The sequence below is a fragment of the Desmodus rotundus genome, chromosome 10 (assembly GCF_022682495.2).
Source record: "Desmodus rotundus isolate HL8 chromosome 10, HLdesRot8A.1, whole genome shotgun sequence".
Lineage (NCBI taxonomy): Eukaryota > Metazoa > Chordata > Mammalia > Chiroptera > Phyllostomidae > Desmodus > Desmodus rotundus.
The window spans coordinates 44,948,655-44,967,179 of NC_071396.1; the positions used below are offsets into that span (position 1 = coordinate 44,948,655).

An 18,525-nucleotide genomic window follows, 5' to 3' on the forward strand; every position below is an offset into this window, starting at 1 on the left:
ATCTGTGCCCTCTTTTCTGAGATTCCCCATTTCTTTCATTTTTCACATTTAAGCAAGAGGAAAGGGGATTTCTTTTATCACTGGCTCTGGCTTGCTCTCTCTCTCTCTCTGTCTGTCTCTCTCTGTCTCTCTCTAATTCTTTTTGGTTTGCTTTCATGATATCAAAATCAAATCTCCAGCAATGACTGGTTTTACGGAACTGTTTGATCTCTACCCGCTTACATGCAATGAACGTTTCTTGGATCATGTTTTGGAACTCACAGGTCAGCACTCATATGCTTGCCCCGTTCTTCAGACATACTGCCTGGGGAGTGGCCTAGAAGGTTCTTTATCTTGCTGTGAGTGTCAGGCAGCCCTAGAGGCTGATAGGTAGCACATCTTGGCCTTGTTGGACCCGGTGGCTCACGTTGGACATACTCCAAGCTACTGTCCTTTAACGACCTCTAAGACAGCTATGGTTTACCAGCGTCCATTTTGGGCATGGGCGGGGGCGGGGTGGGTACTGTTTTTTTTCTTACTTCCCTGGAATTTGAGAGACAGTGTGTTAAAGATTAGCTACTATCCAGATTCAGAGGTTTCCTCTGGAACCCGGTCCGAGGGTCAGAAAAGCTTCTTGTGAAGGAGGGCCTGCCGTTATGCATGCAGCTCCGCCTCCGAGGAAAGCAGGCACCCCAGAGCTGCAAGATCAGGGTGGCTTTCTGGAATGAGAGTCACCGTCATCCTCATCATCGTCACACCCCCCCACAACCTCCTGGCTAACTGAATCTGGTGTAAAGGGTGTTGGTGACCCAGGAGTCTCTGAAGACACAAGATAAGATTATTCGTAGGTTATTTTCTGCCTCTTCAGATGAATGATTTGGTAATTGATGTTCCCTGGCTCTAGTTGTCCTTTTGGCATAAGAGACCAGTACTTTTAAAATATGTTCTAATCAAACTTATAATAGTATAATTCTATCAGAGAGAGAGAGAGAGAGCGAGAGAATGAAAATAGAAGGGTTCTGATTGACTGGAAGAGATTAGTTGGGATTTTAATTTGTGGGCCTCGGCTCTTTGCTTCAGGACCAACTAGCACAGCAAGGGTGAACTCTGATGGGTGAGCCCCTGAGTTTCCAGCTGAGAAGGCCCATCCCCTAAGGAGTGGCCTCACTCTTGCTCTAAGGAGAGTTCTTTCTCCGCTGCAGATGGCTGGGCCTGGAGTGCTCCTGGCTGTGGACATGCTGTCCCGGGCCAGCACCACCCCAGACAGAGGCAGCCCGGGGCCAGCGGCACACTCGCCCTAAAAGGTTAAAACAACAGTTTTATCATTTTCCTCTGAGAACAAAATCGCTTTATTCTGAACATCTTGCCCTTATGGGTGGGCCCTCCTAAAGCGATGCTCCTGCGTCCCCTGGGCTGGGATGATGTGGGGCGTGCCTAGGTTGCTGGGCTCCCTGCCGCCTGCCCAGTGTGGGACAGAGGCCCTCCAGCAACACCCTGCCCTATTCACTCTGGACTGAAACTGCAGAGAGGCCATCGTGGGCAGCCCCATTTGGTGCTCCACTGCCCTTTGCACATGGTCGGCTAGACCTGATTCCTCATGTACCAAAACACCCGGGCCGTTCTACAGCTGAGCACAGCTGGCCTGAGTAGGTGGGCTGGAAATGGGAGGGGAACCTATACAGAGTCACTGCAAGAGGCTTGGAATATTTTACACCCCAAGTTCCCTTTAGAAGGCTTGGCAGTAAGTGGTCACAAGCACAAATGGAATACGGGTTCAGGGTGGGGAAGGAGCCGACAGATGCAACATGGGGAGTCTTGCGATATCCAGCTGCCTAAACAGCAGGAACCTGAGGCGGTGATGGCCCTCAGGGCCCGCAGTAAGGAAGGCAGGACATTGGAAAGAAAAACCTGGCTGGGGAAGGGTACTGCTCGCACGTACGAGCGCCCAGGACGCACCCGGTGACTGTGCAGTGAGACCTCTCATCCTGCGTTGTGACAGTAGTCACGAGCCACATGCTGCTCTTAAAATTAAAATTAAAGTAAATAAAATTGGAAATTCATTTCCTCAGTCACCCTCGTCCCACTAGCTCAAAGCCACGTGTGGTTAGTGGCTACTGTACTGGACCGCCCAGCCCTGATTACAGAAGGTCAGTGACCTCACATCATCACAGTCGCGTCGGGGCCAAGTAAGGGCACGTCTGGAGAACCACGAACCCGGTTCAGTTTCCTACTGCGGCGTGAGCCGGCTGGGGCAGGGGGCAGGGAGCAGGGAGCTGGGGCTTGGCCACTGGACGAGTCATGTTTTGCTCTGAGATCATTCGTACTGAGGCTCTGGAGGGGCCCATTTAATCATAGGAAGCCTCCAGATGTGCCACATGTAACTTACTTTCTGGGATAACTAAGCACTGAGAAATAGGTAAGGAAAGCAAGAGCTGGCAGAAGAATGGCTAAGCGATTCTAAGACATAAAAATTAGGAAAGAATTTAAAAATGTAAATAAATATGTGCATGATACAAAGAACTAGAAGTAGAAAAAAAAAAGAGAAAAATTAGCAAAGAGGAGACGTCAACTGTGTTTGACCATCAGTTAAAATGCAGAAAGATTGTATAATTTAAAACACTAACTTTGTAGACATTTATAAAAAAAGACAACATTGGCTGTCTCCCAAAAACTGGTTTGGGTGCTCACTGGCCTGGGAATCTGCTGACACTCCCAAGGGCAGGCCACGGGCAGGTGTCCCTGCACTGGCTGGGGCACCCGGAAGTCTCCTCGGGATGGACGCGTAGAGGACACTAGGCTGTGTTTCTTTCACGAGCCGCCCTTGGCTGGTAGGTCTCGGACGGCCCTCTCCAGCTGCCCTGGCTGAGCCACATGCACTGCGAATGTTAGCCCTCTCGGTCCTCTCCACTCCTGGCTTCAAGCACAGCTGGTGATCAGTCTTGTGATTTGATCAGAACTTTGAAACTTCAAGGCGCTTTTATTTATTCTTATAATCAACAGAAATTGTACGAGGCCTTGCTCCCCTGATTTTCTTTTAAAAAGACAAACTAGAATTTTACAAAATACAAATTCTTTCGGGGGCCAACTTAACAGTTAATAGTCTCAAACCCTGCCATTGTGGAAAATTATAAACCGTTAAAAATCAATTCTAGGTTTATTCCTGAATCTCCCCGGTGGCTGATATCCCAGGGAAGATTTGGAGAGGCTGAAGCCATCATCCAAAAAGCTGCAAAAATGAACAGCATAGCTGTGCCAGTGGTGATTTTCAATCCTGTGGAGGTAGGTAAGCATGTGCGGATGTTTCCCTTTGAGGTCAGCCGCACATTCTGATTCTATGGCATTTAACTTAATTCAGTATGCTCTGCCCACCATGTACCAGGCTCTGTCCACCAAGGATGACTGAATTCTGAGATAAAACCCACCTCTAAGGGCCGTGTGTGAACTAAGTGCAACAATGTATGTAAACTGCTTAGCAGAGAACAAGTATTCACTACATACTAGGTCCCTTCCCTTTCGCAAGTTCATTTCCAACTTTTTATTGGTATTGCTCCACACCATGGGCGCGGCTATATCCTGGTGGTTTCTGAATGTCCAGATTCAGTGGAGAAATGTGTTTGAGGGGCATTCCACCACGCACTCCCCAGTGAGCCCCGACTCTTACCAAAGCCTGCTGAGGAAGCTGTGTGTGTCTTTTGTGTGGCTGTGTCGAGTCTAGAGCTTTAAGGCCTGAGGATTCACCGTGCAGGTGGGAGGCCGCGAGGAAACGCTGATACGCTGTGGAAGCAGCAGCCCTTTCTGACAGGCAGTGAGGACTCACAGGGTTCTTGGCCATGCCCTGCGCTGGCCCCCAGAGAAAACCAACATAGACACAGTTCCTGTGTTTAAGGACGGTGGAATGTCACTGAGAGCGTCAAGAGGATCCCATGAAAGATACATGGTGACATGAGGGAAGAAGTGCTAAGTACCCAAGGAGTGGACACCATGACCGGGGGGACTCCCTCCCCGGAGGGACTCGGGCCGAAGAGGCAGGTCCAAACCAGGGAGAGGATGGGGCAGGGCATTCCTGGCTAAGAGAAGGGTAGCGGCTGCTTGGGACAAGAGGATGGTGGCCACAGTGACAGTCTGCAAGTGTGCAGGGTTCCACGGAGGGTGGTGGGCGTGCCCACACTCCACCCCAAGGCCTCCTCCCCCCCGGCCACCAGGACCTTTGACAGAAGCAGATACTGTGGCAATGGCTGGAGGATTAATTACCGAGGCCGTGAACCCAAGCTCTCAGAGGGCTGCCAGAACAAACATCTCCTAATCCTTCGCTCTTCAGACCAAGAATTCCATTTGCAACTTTAGTCAGTTTAACTGGATGCAAAAATAACATTGGGAGTGTCTAAGGCTTCTGCATCTCGGGCTGTGCTGGACATTTGCTGGGATTTATTGGATATGTAGTCAGATCCCTGTCTTTGAGGAACTTACAGTCTGGTAGCAGAGATCAGAACTACACGGAGAAACGCAACCACGGAACATGTGAGGGATAGAGTCATAGGTATGTAAGAATACAGCCCAGTGTTCAAACACGTGCTCTGACAGCGCCTTTCTTCTTGCCACGAGGCGCACCACACCCGAACCACACCAGGGCGAGGACGGGGGTTTGTGCTTTCCCGAGGCCGGGCATCTCCCCTGCTCACCTCCCGGGTGGGGTCCTCTTTCGCAGGATCCGCAGAGCCGTGGGCCGGCAAATGCAGCCTACTCAGGGTGCCGATGGAGAGAGACCCCGCCAGGTGCCAGGCACCGTGTTCAGCTCGTTTCATGTTCCTGCTAGCTGTGGGCCCATTTCTCAGGAGAGGAAGCTGAGGTACAGAGAGGCTAAGTAATTTGCCCAGGATCCCACGGCTAGAAGTCTCGCTAGGTCTCTCCAGTGCGTGCACTTACCTGGGCTTTCTTACCTGATGGAAGGGGCAGCGCATCAACTTGGACAGAAAAGAACCTAAAGTAGCATCATCCTGGCCAGCAATCCCCAGCTTCTCTGACTTCCTTTCTGAAGCACCTTCCACCTGCTCATGGGGCCTGGTCCAAAGGCATTTTGCTGGCTCCACAAAGGCCAAGCATAAGTCCTGGATACAAGAATGTTCTTGTCCTGAGGTTTCCAAACGTGACTGCTTATCATAATCACCCAAGCAGCTTAAAATACAGATTCCCAGGCCTCTGGGCCCCAGGAAAGAGTCTAGTAAAGCAGGTTTGGGGTGGGACCTGGCAATCTGCATTTTCACAAGAGCCCTGTGGAAGCACCAAGTGTTACTAGCACAGGCCTGACCCACGGGTCCCCTCTGTGCATGGCGTCGCTCCCCGAGCCCTGCAGCTTCCCTCCAGCTAAGCAGAGGCTTGGCTTTGCTGTCATCACAGAGAGCAGCACGCCCCACACAGTGTAGAAGAAACAAGGTAATAGGCCTGTCTGCATCTCCTCAAAAGGAGGGTGCTGCTATCTGGGGAACACCCGCCGCAAAGGCAAGGCCAGCAGCCTCATTGCTTTCCTCGTGGAGTCTATTCCCCAGCCTGCACATAAGCGTGGTTAGCTAGGTTCCTCACACAGGGCAAGTTAACGCAGGTAAATTAGGAGTACAGGAGGGAAACCCACAGACAGCAGTAAGAAATGGCCACTCCCCACTGCCAGCCAGCACCTTCGCCTCCATGGTGCAGGAACAATGTCAGGAGTTAGAGTGTGCCGGGCATTTACGTGGCTCAAGTACTCTGCTAAGCTTTATGTATATGATCTCATTTGATCTTCTCCCAATTATTTTACAGAGAAGTAAATGGGGGCTCGGTGAGGATAACTAGTAACTTTCCCAAGGTCCCACAGTTAACCCAAGTCTGTTCTGACACGGAGACATCTGCAAGAAAAGTATAGAAAGCGGAGAGGGCCCTCAAGGCAAGGTTTGGGTCTGTACGTCACTGCGCGCAACAGACACGGCTCAGGTGATGCGGACCCGGAGCAAGGAGTGTGAGGCAGGGCGAGGATGCGTTAGCAAGCTTTCTAGAAAGAGACGGCGGAGCCATTGTTATGTATTTAAAGGGTTTCTGTCTGAAATGGGCCACATTTTAAAGTGTTAGAATAAAGCATCCTATATGTAGATGCCCTTCTACCCCGCGAATTCCAGACTTCTAAGCATATTCAAGGTAAAGTGAAAGTTACATGCACACGTTTTTTTCCTACATTGTCATGGCCAAAGACACTTCCTCACTACCTCTTAATCTCGTGGTTATTTGCATTATCTTAGCTACAGGAGCTAAAACCCCTGAAGCAACAGAAAGCCTTCATTCTGGACCTGTTCAGGACCAAGAACATCGCCACCATAACCCTCATGTCTGTGCTGCTGTGGTAAGTAACGGGTGGCCTGGAAGGGTGGCACACAGCACACACGTATTCGACCAATTTGCTTTAATTCGAGGGAACATCAGGGCCAGGCCTGGGTCTTCCTAAGACAAATAAAAGTTATAAAATTTTAAGTTAATAAGAGATGCCTCAGTTCAATTCATGGGACTGGATGTTGAAAAAGAAAAGTCACAGGGAACAATATTTAAGTCTGCCGTAAGCCCAGGAGGAAAGGGTCCCTCCCCTCCGAAAGTTATTGGGAGTAAGACCCATCAATGATGTGCCCTGGCCGCGTGGTTCAGTCGGTTGGAGCGTCATCTCGTGCACCAAAGGGTTTCGCGTTTGATCCCCAGTCCGGGCACATACAGGAGGCAGCTGATCAATGTTTCTCCCTCACATAGATATATTCCCTCTCTCTCTTTCTCACATGCTTCCTCTTTCTCCAGTCCTCGGATGAGGATTAAAAAAAAAAAAAGACTAATGATGTCCCTGGTGCCTGAAGCGGATATGCTAACTCAGCCCCTGCTTCCTGAAGCTTTGCTGGCGATTGACAGTGAGGTTAGAATAACCTGAACCCCACTAAGCAATTGAAGTGTGGCCAGTGTGCCAGAGGAACTGACTCTCTGATTTTATTCAATGTTATTTAAATAAAAGTAAATAAGTTTATTTACTTTTAAATAGCCGTCAGTAGTTAGTGGCTCCTTACAGGAAAACAGAATCTAGACCATGTCTTGACCATTATGAAAGTTTGAAGTAATTCAGGCCATTCTTTTGTCATTTTGGTTTTTCCCTCTGTCTTTAGGATGCTCACCTCAGTGGGTTACTTCGCTCTGTCTCTCAACTCTCCTAACTTACACGGAGATGCCTACCTGAACTGCTTCCTGTCTGCCTTGATTGAAGTTCCAGCTTACATCACAGCCTGGCTGCTCCTGCGAAACCTGCCCAGGCGTTACATCATAGCTGGAGTGCTGCTCTTCGGAGGGGGTGTGCTGCTCCTAATTCAACTGGTACCTGCAGGTAAGAAGTTACCCAATGTTAACAGCCTAATGGAGAAGATCTACACCTTGACTTAGGCCGATTACTGGTCACCGTTCCCTACTTACGTTGCCGCTACATCATACACCATTCATAAGTCATTTAGACAAATGATTGCTAACTATGTGGTTTCCTGTGTTCGTACAAACACCCCTCAAATGGATGAGTCAGCCTTGGGGCCTTGGAAATCAGGATCTGCAGAGGAAAAATCATGCTCCCAGGCACCCCCTTCACACAAATATTCACCTAAACCCGCAAACCTCTTTCTTGAAGTCACAACCCTAACTCCCAGTTTCTTGATACTTTCAAACCTCTTGAGGTGTGTACGTGAGTGTTAGAGTTGGCGGTACACGCCAGCTCCCATACAGATTCAGTGATTTGGGGGGTCTGTAATGTTTTAGTTAAAGAGCATGCGAACGGGCATGCTTCCCTCTTCCCTATGTCTAACTTTCTCATATTATTAAAATGTTAAGGCAACAGGTTATTGACAGGTAGTCTTATACACAGAAATATGTATTTTTAATAATAATAAATGGGATAGGAAGGATTGGTCCTTCTCTTTGAAAATTAAACCGAATTATATTAACACGCTGACACTGCCTGTGAAAGTCTTACAACTAAAAGCAGACGAAGGTCGCCGAATGCCTACATTTTCTAGGGTAACCATAGAGCGAAGCGCAAAGCAACCCCTCACTCTCCATCTTTGCCCACGTCGATGATTAAGACATTTGCAGAGAACGTGTTATTTGGGGACTCTCTCTAAATTGTAAAACAGCAATGACAAAAACAAAAATATAAAACAAGCGCATTCAAGCAAAGAGGAAAATAAAAGCCACTGCGTTGAGACCGTGTCACTTCTAAAACCGCCTCTGTTTACACGGGGTCTCTTCCAGATTACAACTTCTTATCCATCGGCATGGCAATGTTAGGGAAATTCGGGATCACCTCCGCCTTCTCCATGCTGTACGTCTTCACCGCCGAGCTCTACCCCACGCTGGTGCGGAACATGGCCGTGGGGGTCACGTCCATGGCTTCCAGGGTGGGCAGCATCATCGCGCCCTACTTCGTGTACCTCGGTGAGATACGTCTTAGCCATGTGTTCTTTTTTTAAAATATAAAAGTAATATATTTTCATTGTGAAAAACTCAAAGAGCATAGCAAGTACTGGAAAAAGGACTCTCTTCTCTCTCAGCTCCCCAAATCACAGCCCTAGAAGTAATTAGTATTAATAGTTTGGTCAGTAGCCCTCCAGACATTTCATTTTAATGTATATATATTTTTTAAACAGCAAAAAAATTACATAGGTACATTGTTTCACAACTTTTTAAACTTAACGTAGTTTCAGGCTATCTTTATTGGTATATACGCGGTAGTTCTCGCACCTTCTTTTTAGTTAGTGCCTACTCTTCCTCCTGTGTATGTACATTACTTATTTAACTAGGTGCAATGGGTAGCCATTTAGGCAACATCCAGGTTGTTATTACTACAAAAAAGCACCACGATGAATATTTTCCTATGCCCCTGTACCCTTTGTTTGATTGCGTATACTTGGATTCATGGATGGCTGGAGCAATTTAAAAATGTTAGAGATATTGCCAAGTTAACCTCTAGATATGGAGCCAATTCGCAGCCCGACTGTCAGTACACGAAGGTGCCTGTTTGTCCGTATCTTCACCAGCCATGGAGGTTATCCAGCTTTTTAATCGTCGATCATCTGTTATGTGAAAAATGGGTATTGTTGCTTCATTGCCATTTCTTTAATTATAATGAGGTTGAACATTTTTTACATATTTATCGACATTCTATTTATTTCTCAGGGACCTGACTGTTCGTGTCTTTTGCCCATCTTTCTAATGGCTTCTTTCCAACTTTTTGTCTTTGATTTATGAGAGGTCTTTGTAATTGGAAAAAAAAAAAAAAAGCAGTCCTTTGTATACACATCGTAAATGTTTTTCCTCGCTGCCCTGGTAGCTCAGCTGGTTAGCGCGTCGTCCCCGTGCACCAGCATCGTGTGCCCAGTCCCTGGTCAGGGCACACGCAGGAACCAACCCCTGAGTGCAAGGGTGACTGCAACGACAAACTGATGCTTCTTTCTCCCCCGTTCTCTCTGTCTCTCCCCCCTCCTCTGCCTCTCTTAAAAGAATCAGTACAAAATTAATATTTTTCCTAGTTTATCTTTTACCTTTCGACTTTATGATATTTTTTGCAATGCAGGAAATTTTAGTTTTTTATAATCAAACTTATCAAGCTGAAATAGCACCCCGGGGATACCAGAGGGGGACGTCCAATGGATGCATTATCTGGCTCTCCAAGCCCAGTCCTGCTCACTAAGGGCTCTGCTGATGAGAGATGTATGCACACCTCCTTATTCCTCCCGGTCGTCCATTGGCTACCTACTAGTTCTAACGCACACACATACACACCCCCAAAGAACACCTGAATTCTCGGAAAAGGTATACGCAATCCTTAGAGAAACATTTTCCTACCTTAAACATCCTCTGCACAGCTGCCCTGAACAACCCCCAAGAAAACACACTATTGTGTGGAATGGAGTCATTTCCCCTTTGTTCTTCCCTGTACTTCCAAATTATGCCCCTATAGTCTCCTAGTGGACCGTTGGTACATAAGAAATGGAGGACTCTGAGACAGAGCTTCCGATTCTACAGTCGCTACTCCTGTAGTAACACAGAGGCCTCAGAAAAGTTTCAAGTTCAATGTTTTCTGTCAACTAAAATTCTTGGGTGTGTAGTTCCTCTGTAATCCCTGTATGCAGATGGGCAGCAAAATGGGGATCTATTATTCGGCTGAGTGACACCAGCGGAATGGGAGGGGTTCTTCCAGTTACGTAGAAAACCAAGACTTACAAATATGCTGCAAAAACAAACCAAAGCACGGCTTTCGTAGTGTCTGACATTTATTGATTTAAATTGGGTGGAACATATCACTTAGATTATTTTTATAGAGTCTCATGACTCCGTGGACCCAGCTTTCCACCGCAGCCTGCTGGTTGGGGCTGAAGCAAAGGTCACGCCAGTCGTGCTGGCCCGTGCCTGTCCCTGCAACGTCCCGGTCAACCTCTTTCCCCTTGATGTTCCCCCATCCCCCTATCTCCAGTTACCTCTGCCTTCAGAGGTGAACTTTGCTAGGCAAAGATTTCTATCAAAGGAACATCTGTCACACATGGTTGAATAGTAGCCTAGAGAATACCAGTTGACATGAAAGAAAAACCTTCTGGTCATGCAAAACCAAGTAGGCAAATCACGGAGGAAATGCTGGGGCAATGGCATCCGCCAAACACAAATGGTGTATCTTGCATACTTTTTAACTCCTGAAAATGTTCCAATTCAAAACTGCTGTCAAACACCGTTTGCCACCTTTACGCGATGATTCTTGAGAGCACCTGGAGAGTCCCTGCATCTAAGCAATGTCCCGTGCCCTACAGGAGCCTACAACAGACTTCTGCCCTACATCCTCATGGGCAGCCTGACCATCCTGATCGGAATCATCACCCTGTTCCTCCCCGAAAGTTTTGGGATGATTCTACCAGAGACCTTAGAGGATATACAGAAAGTGAAATGGTAAGTGGAGCTTTAAAAAATGATATCAAAAGTCCTCAGAAAGAATCAGCATGCAAGAGCGGCTAGAAAGGTTCTTGAAAACAAGAGTGGTAAGTGGAGAGTAGCTCTTTCGTAACATAAAGCATATTACTAAGCAATGGTGGTGAAAACAGTGTGCTGATGGTGTAGGAATAGAAAGCACTGGAATAGAGTTCAGAATGAAACCCAAGAAACTATGAGAATTCAGTATGTGATGAAAAGTAGCAATTCAAAAGCCGTGGGGGAGAGTAGATTATTCAGTACCAGGTGTGAGAACATTCAGCTAGCCATTTTGGATAACTAAAAACTTGAGTCTTACTTCAAAATGCACCCATATAAATTCCAGAAAGATTAAAAATTGAGGTCTAAAAAACGTAAAATCATAAACACCACAAAAGAAAGCATGACGATTTTTATAACTTTCAAGGAGGCCTTTCTGAGCGTGATAGGAAAAGCAAAGAGCCATAAAGGAAAAGATTGATATATCCGATTATGTAATCTTAGAAATTGTTGGCACAGCAGAAAAGAAGCCATAAAAAATGAGAAAGGTCAACAAGCCAGGAGGGAAGTATTTGCAACATGCAATGTGAACCCAGGGCTGCTTATACCTAATAAACATAAAGCTCTTAGTGATTAGTAGGGAAAAAGACAACCAGTTGGAAAGCTACCAAAGGTCATGAACAAGCAGTTTACAGAAAAAGACATTTCAGTGGCAGAGATATAACACTTCAGTATCTTTTTTGGGGGGGGGGCTATGAGATCGTGAGGGTTTTTCCTCCTGATACCAACCAGTTCTGGAACCATGTGGTCGATAATTTAATTCATTTCTAACTACGTGGCACTGGCATCAGATTCCACAGGTTTGAGGGTTTGGTCCCCCAAGACTGCACTCACTTCAGATTCCTGTCCCAAGTATCGGGTCCCCAGGCGATCCACACTTCCGTCCAACTTGGCTCCAGAGTTGGTGCTTCCTCAAACCCTTTCCTGAATGAAGTTCGGTAATTTGCTAGAAGGACTCACAAAATTCAGGAGAACACTTGCTGTACCATCACTGGTTTATCGTAAAGGATACAAATGAAGAGCCAGTTGAAGAGGTGCACAGGGGGAGGTCCAGAAGGGCCCAGAGTGCGGGAGCTTCTGGCCCACAGAGTTGGGGGGGTGCCCCCATCCCAGCACATGGGTGCACCTGCCAATTCAGAGGCTCTCCGAACCCCAGGGTTCAGGGGGTTTTATGGAGGTTTCATCTCATGGACATGGGCAGGGTCAATTACTAGTCCAACCCCAGCCCTCTATTCCCCCATGGAGGCTGGGGGTGGGGTGGAAGTTCCAGGCTTCCAATCAGTCACGGCTTGGTTTTGCCGGCGACCCACTGCCATCCAAGAGTTGCCTCGTGCACAAAAGACAAGACGCTTCTATTACCCTTATCTCTCAGGAAGTTACAGGAGATTTATGAGCTCTATGTTGGGAATGGGGACAAAAACCAAGTATCTTTCTACGGCATCACAGATTGGCAAAGATTTCAAAGATGGGTGGTATGGTAGGAGAAGTTGAGGTTCTACAATGAAACTGCTGGCTTCAAATCCCACATCTGCATAAATTTTGGGAAATTTAACTTTGGGCAAACTTAATTTTCGCTAAGCTTCAGTATTCCCATCTGTTATGTAGGGACTAGTTTTTACGGCTATCGCCAGCTTGTATAAGATGATGTGTTTTTGCGCCCATCCATGACAGAGGGTCTTTATCACAGGGATGGATTCTGGTCCCTGACAGAGCATGAGGGAAATGTGCCCATTGTCGATAAGTTGTTTTCTGTAATGATACAACCATTTCAATATCGACTTTAACTCGCCAAGAACTTCATTCTTACCAATCTGTCCTTTCCTCAGGGAAAGTAAATTCTGGGCTTTGTTTACATTTACTTAAGAAAATGACTCCAAATATTCAAAATAATAAAATATTAGCTCTAGAATTCTGAGGTTCGTGTAACAGTTACAATAATTACTTGTTCATTGGCCAGAAATGTTTTTCAGTGTCAGGCTAGCATTTAAAGAAGAGAGTCTTGAATACTGAATTTTCTTCAGCACCTACCTTATTTTCAGGTTCAGGTTTGGGAAAAAAACAAGAGCTTCCATGGACAGTGAAGAAAACCCCAAAGTTCTAGTAACCTCATTCTGATAAAATTTCCACCCCACCTGGTGAACTGGAAAACGGACACATGAGACTCTGAAGAAATCAAAGCCTCTTCTGATGACACGGAACAACTGTGACCAGGAATGGACCCTGCTGTTGAGAAATGCTTGTCATATAGCAAGTTCTAGACCACTCTTCCAGATAATCTCCTTATTTTTCTAAACTAACCGTTTCTAGACAGTCCTCCTTACTAATTAATTCAATGAAACGGGTTTGTAAGATTTTTTTAATCATGTTGGTTAAGGACTGGTCAGTGCATATAAAGATTAACAGTCAGTTCCAAACATACAACTGCTCTCCAAATAAAAAGAATATCATTGTAGCAACACAACTCTCAGGTGACAGCAGTGCGTGCATGCATGCATGTGTGTGTGTGTGTAAGTGAGCCAGCACATTCCAAATTATAGTCATTTCTGAAGTGAACTCATGTACTGCTATAATCAAATAGCAGCACTCCTACGCCCAGCATTCCTAGCCAGAAAATTTTATACACTCCTTTGAGAGGAATTGATGGCCGGTGTTAATAGTGTTTTGCGAGAGATCAAGTAGCCTGGCTCCTATGGCCCGTGGGCCTTTAAGAAGGGAACTGATGCAGGTCCTCGCTATGATGTCAGTGGCTACAGCTCACAGCCAGTTCAATGAGCCCCCCTTGGCTGTGCTCTTTTTGAGCATGTGACTAAGCCTCCTGTCTCCTAAGACTGGCTTAGGAGATATTTTCCTGGGAAACAGAATCAGCACAATGAAACAGTTAGCCTGGTAGAGATAGTCTGTGTGCCCCACAGCCGAGGGGTCAGCACCCAGGAAGGAGGCTGTCCAAGCCAACCATCGCGAGTGCCTTTTACAACACTTTCCATTAACACGCCTTCCTAAGTATGGTATGAGCTGTATCCTCTCCAACCAGGGCTGTGTGTGACCAGCAATAGAGGAACCCCTGTTCCATGAATGAGCGGCGTGAAAGATGAAGCTACCATAAGCTCAGAACATAAATGTCAGCTTGCTGTTGCACCATGTTGTAGGCAGGCCGAGATGGTAACACAGGCCGAGATGGTCACATAGGCAGAAGGTACTCGTGGAGACTTGGGGGTGGCGTGCTTTCGTTGGCCATGGCTTCTCTGATAGCAGCATGGTGACGAGTTACTACTGATGACCCTTCAACACATCCAGGGCTACAGCGTGCTTGTAGAAATAGGCAGCCACTGGGTTTTAATATGCTGCGTGGTGGCATCATCTCCTCGAAATAATTCTCCCCAAATGCTAACTTTCACTGAACATTTTTCCAATGAATCTTTGACGTGACATCCTGACACACTCATATTCCACTTGCTGATGCGTTCAGTGGATGATCTCCTGACCGAGGATCAAACCTGCCACCTTGGTGTTCGACGCTTTAATCAACTGAGCTAGCTACCCAGCCAGGGCTACACTCGTTATTTTGAAATGCTTAAACTTTTCTGATAGCTCAGAATTTTTCTCTATACTGCTATTTATATCCTACTGACACACTGATCCTACATTTTGATTCTTACTTAAAATCCCCTAGAATATCTTATAATTGTTTATGCTTTGTCATTGGGGACACAGGTGACAGTTTGATCTGGCTAGCACTTTTATCTCCCCCATCAATGCAGCCTGTCTGACTGCCATTCCGCCTACCCCACCAGGTGCTAGGCTGCTGGTCCCAAAGAAGGGAGGTCATGCTGACTCCCATCAAGCTCTCCTTGAACTTCATTCCCACCAGCAGTGACTGCTCACTCCACTGTGTTCTTCTGGTGCTTGTTACCCTCACTCGGGTGGGCTCCTTTCTTGTTATCCCCCAATTCCACCTCCACATGGCTGTCAGCCTCTTGGAGGCCCAGGACCTTATCCTGCTTATCTTTTGATAAATATTTAATTAAAAACTTTATAACTCTAGCTTGATAACAATGTTATTTTTGATACATAGACATTTGAATATGTAAACACCTAAATAGAAATGCTCTTTTTCTAAATATAAAAAAGATGTGATCATTACCTTTTATTGCTGTTTGTATGGGTACTTTATATTTTACAATAGCTTCGAAGAGATGACTTTTATAAACCTGTTTATAAAAAGGCAGCAAGCATCTAATTGATTATCTCTTTGGTAGTTCAAAGGCCAAGTTGATCAGTAAATGCCAAAATAGTATTTAGTTTAATTCAAGATATGTTCCTGATTTTTAAAACTACTTTTCAAGCTGGTCTACAAAGCAAATTCCTAACCTTGCTTGGGAATCTCAGTCTCAGACGGGCAGCCAACACCACACTGCAGATTAGAGTGAGGTGCCCGAGGCGTCCCATCAGCAGAAATTTTTTGGATACGTGTTTTGGTACTCATCCTTTTCAACATTTCTGAGTAAGTTTTACTGCAGTCATGATATTCTATTTTTAAAACCCAAGAGATTTAACTAAAAATTCTTACAGTTAAATAGGTTCAGTTCAAGTGGAGGCATATAAGAAGTATCCACTTTTTACGTCCTAGATATAACCAGCTAGAAAATATACTGGAAAAAAACTAGATTTCATTCATAATAATCTTAAGACACAAAGTACCTAGAAATAATGTTAATAAGAAATGTATAAAAACTAAGTGAAGGCTTCCGGCCAAGATGGAGGTGTAGATAGACACACTGCACCTCCTCGCACACCCAAAAGAAGGACAACAACAATTTAAAAACAAAAAACAACCAGAACTGACAGAAAATCGAACTGTATGGAAGCCTGACAACCAAGGAGATAAAGAAGAAACACTCACCCAGACAGGCAGCCAGGGCAGATAGCATTGCGGCAAGGCGGCAGCTGGCGGACCCAGTGAGGTGGCGGATTGTGGAGTGGGACAGACCAGGCTGTAGCTAGCAGACCCCGCGGCCCCACATTCACACATAGATAAACCGGGAGGAATGGTGGGGAAGCAAAGCAGACTGCGCAACCCAGGGCTCCAGCTCGGGGAAATAAAGCCTCAAACCTCTGATTGAAAACTCCTGTGGGGGTTGAGGCAGCAGCAGGAGAAACTCCCAGCCTCACAGGAGAGTTCGTTGGAGAGACCCACAGGGGCCTAGAGCGTGCGCGAGACCACCCACTCAGGAATCAGCATCAGAGGGGCCCAGTTTGATTGTGGGTAGCGGAGGAAGTGACTGAGAGCCGGCAGAGAGTGGAGCAGGCGCCATTGCTCCCTCTCGGACCCTCTCCCACGTACAGCGTCACAGCACAGTGACCAGCATTACCCCGCCCCAGAGAACACCTAAGGCTCCGCCCCTTTAAGTAACAGGCGCGCTGAGACCAAAAAAAAAAAAAAAAAAAAAAAAAAGGCCCAAATGAAAGAACAAATCAAAGCTCCAGAAAAAAATACAACTAAGCAACGAAGAGATAGCCAGCCTATCAGATGCACAGTTCAAAACACTGGCAATCAGGAAGCTAACAGAATTGGTTGAATTTGGTCGCAAATTAGATGAAAAAATGAAGGCTATGCTAAGAGAAACAAAGGAAAATGTACAGGGAACCAATAGTGATGCGAAGGAAACTGGGACTCAAATCAACAGTGTGGACCAGAAGGAAGAAAGAAACATCCAACCAGAAAAGAATGAAGAAACAAGAATTCAAAAAAATGAGGAGAGGCTTAGGAACCTCCAGGACATCTTTAAACGTTCCAACATCTGAATTATAGGGGTGTCAGAAGGAGAAGAGGAAGAACAAAAAATTGAAAACTTCTTTGAACAAATAATGAAGGAGAACTTCCCCAGTCTGGCAAAGGAAATAGACTTCCAGGAAGTCCAGGAAGCTCAGAGAGTCCCAAAGAAGCTGGACCCAAGGAGGAATACACCAAGGCACATCATAATTATATTACCCAAGATGAAACACAAGGAGAGAATCTTAGAAGCAGCAAGAGAAAAGGACACAGTTACCTACAAAGGAGTTCTCATAAGACTGACAGCTGATTTCTCAAAAGAGACCTTACAGGCAAGAAGGGGCTGGAAAGAAGTATTCCAAGTCGTGAAAGGCAAGGACCTACATCCAAGATTGCTCTATCCAGCAAAGCTATCATTTAGAATGAAAGGGCAGATAAAGTGCTTCTCAGATAAGGTCAAGTTCAAGGAGTTCATCATCACCAAGCCCTTATTATATGAAATGTTAAAAATGATTTATCTAAGAAAAAGAAGATAAAAAATATGAACAGTAAAAATGACAGCAAATTCACAATTATTAACAACCACACCTAAAACAAAAACAAAAGCAAACTAAGCAAACAACTAGAACAGGAACAGAATCACAGAAATGGAGATCACATGGAGGGTTATCAACAGGGGAGTGGGAGGGGGAGAGGGGGGGAAAGGTACAGAGAATAAGTAGCATAAATGGTAGGTAGAAAATAGACAGGGGGAGGGTAAGAATAGTATAGGAAATGTAGAAGCCAAAGAACTTATAAGTATGACCCATGGACATGAACTGTAGGGGGGGAATGTGGGAGGGAGGGGGAGGGCAGGATGGAGTGGAGTGAAGGGGGAGAAATGGGACAACTATAATAGCATAATCAATAAATATATTTAAATAAATAAATAAATAAATAAATGATAAGTGAAGAAATTATTCCATTTTATTAAGACTGGAATAGAGACGTACGTGCCATGGTTCTGAATGGGTAGAATGAACGCTCACCTAACTAATAGGGCCCTCTTCCATCTGCCCCCACTGTTTAGCTCTCTGCCCTCATCTCTCATTACCCCCCACCCCCATATCTTTCTTCATTCCGGCTACCCAGGCCTTGCTCTTCTGCGCACATGCTACACATGCTTCTGTAATTCCCTCACTGGAGTGTTCTTCCTGGTATCTACATAGCCTGCTCCCTTATTTCCTTTATGTCTTTTTTCACATGTTGCCTGCTTCATACATCCTTACCTGACCACTTTATTTTAAATTGTATCCCATTGTTTCTCCATCCTAACCTTACCCATCCCTGCTTCATTGTTCTCCATAGTTCTTATTACCCTCTGACATCCTAACTCATTTCCTTCTTCATTGTGTTTCCTCATCGAAGTGCTTCCCTGCATGCCATGAGGACCACTTCTATAGCCCCAGTAGTTAAAACAGTGCTTGTCACATAGTAGATGCTCAATAAATATCTGTTGAAAAAATAAATAATAATTATTATCATTATTATAGTTAAAGGGGTAAAAGTAATTATTAGTTTTCAAACAAGAAAACATTGGTCAATAAACATACAAAAAAAAGTGTTCTGCTTCACAAGTAACCAAAAGAATACTAACTGGCGTGACAATGGGATGCCATTTTTCAGCTCACGCATTGCAAAGATTACAAAATGACCCTATTCGATACTGACGGGGGCATGATTAA

The 18,525-nt window shown here is 45.7% G+C and overlaps 1 protein-coding gene across 3 annotated transcripts in view; it reads left to right on the forward strand.

The window, feature by feature from the left end:
* Positions 1–15,072, forward strand: part of SLC22A4 (solute carrier family 22 member 4) — a 37,584-nt gene extending 22,512 nt beyond the window's left edge. For all 3 annotated transcript variants that reach the window (XM_024575147.3, XM_024575145.3, XM_024575146.4), the window contains 6 exons: positions 3,132–3,258; positions 6,246–6,346; positions 7,143–7,357; positions 8,269–8,451; positions 10,818–10,953; positions 13,071–15,072. In XM_024575147.3, the coding sequence (XP_024430915.2) occupies positions 3,132–3,258; positions 6,246–6,346; positions 7,143–7,357; positions 8,269–8,451; positions 10,818–10,953; positions 13,071–13,146 (838 nt within the window). In that variant the 3' untranslated portion in view covers positions 13,147–15,072. The remainder of the gene's footprint in view (positions 1–3,131; positions 3,259–6,245; positions 6,347–7,142; positions 7,358–8,268; positions 8,452–10,817; positions 10,954–13,070) is intronic.
* The last annotated feature ends 3,453 nt before the right edge of the window (positions 15,073–18,525 follow it).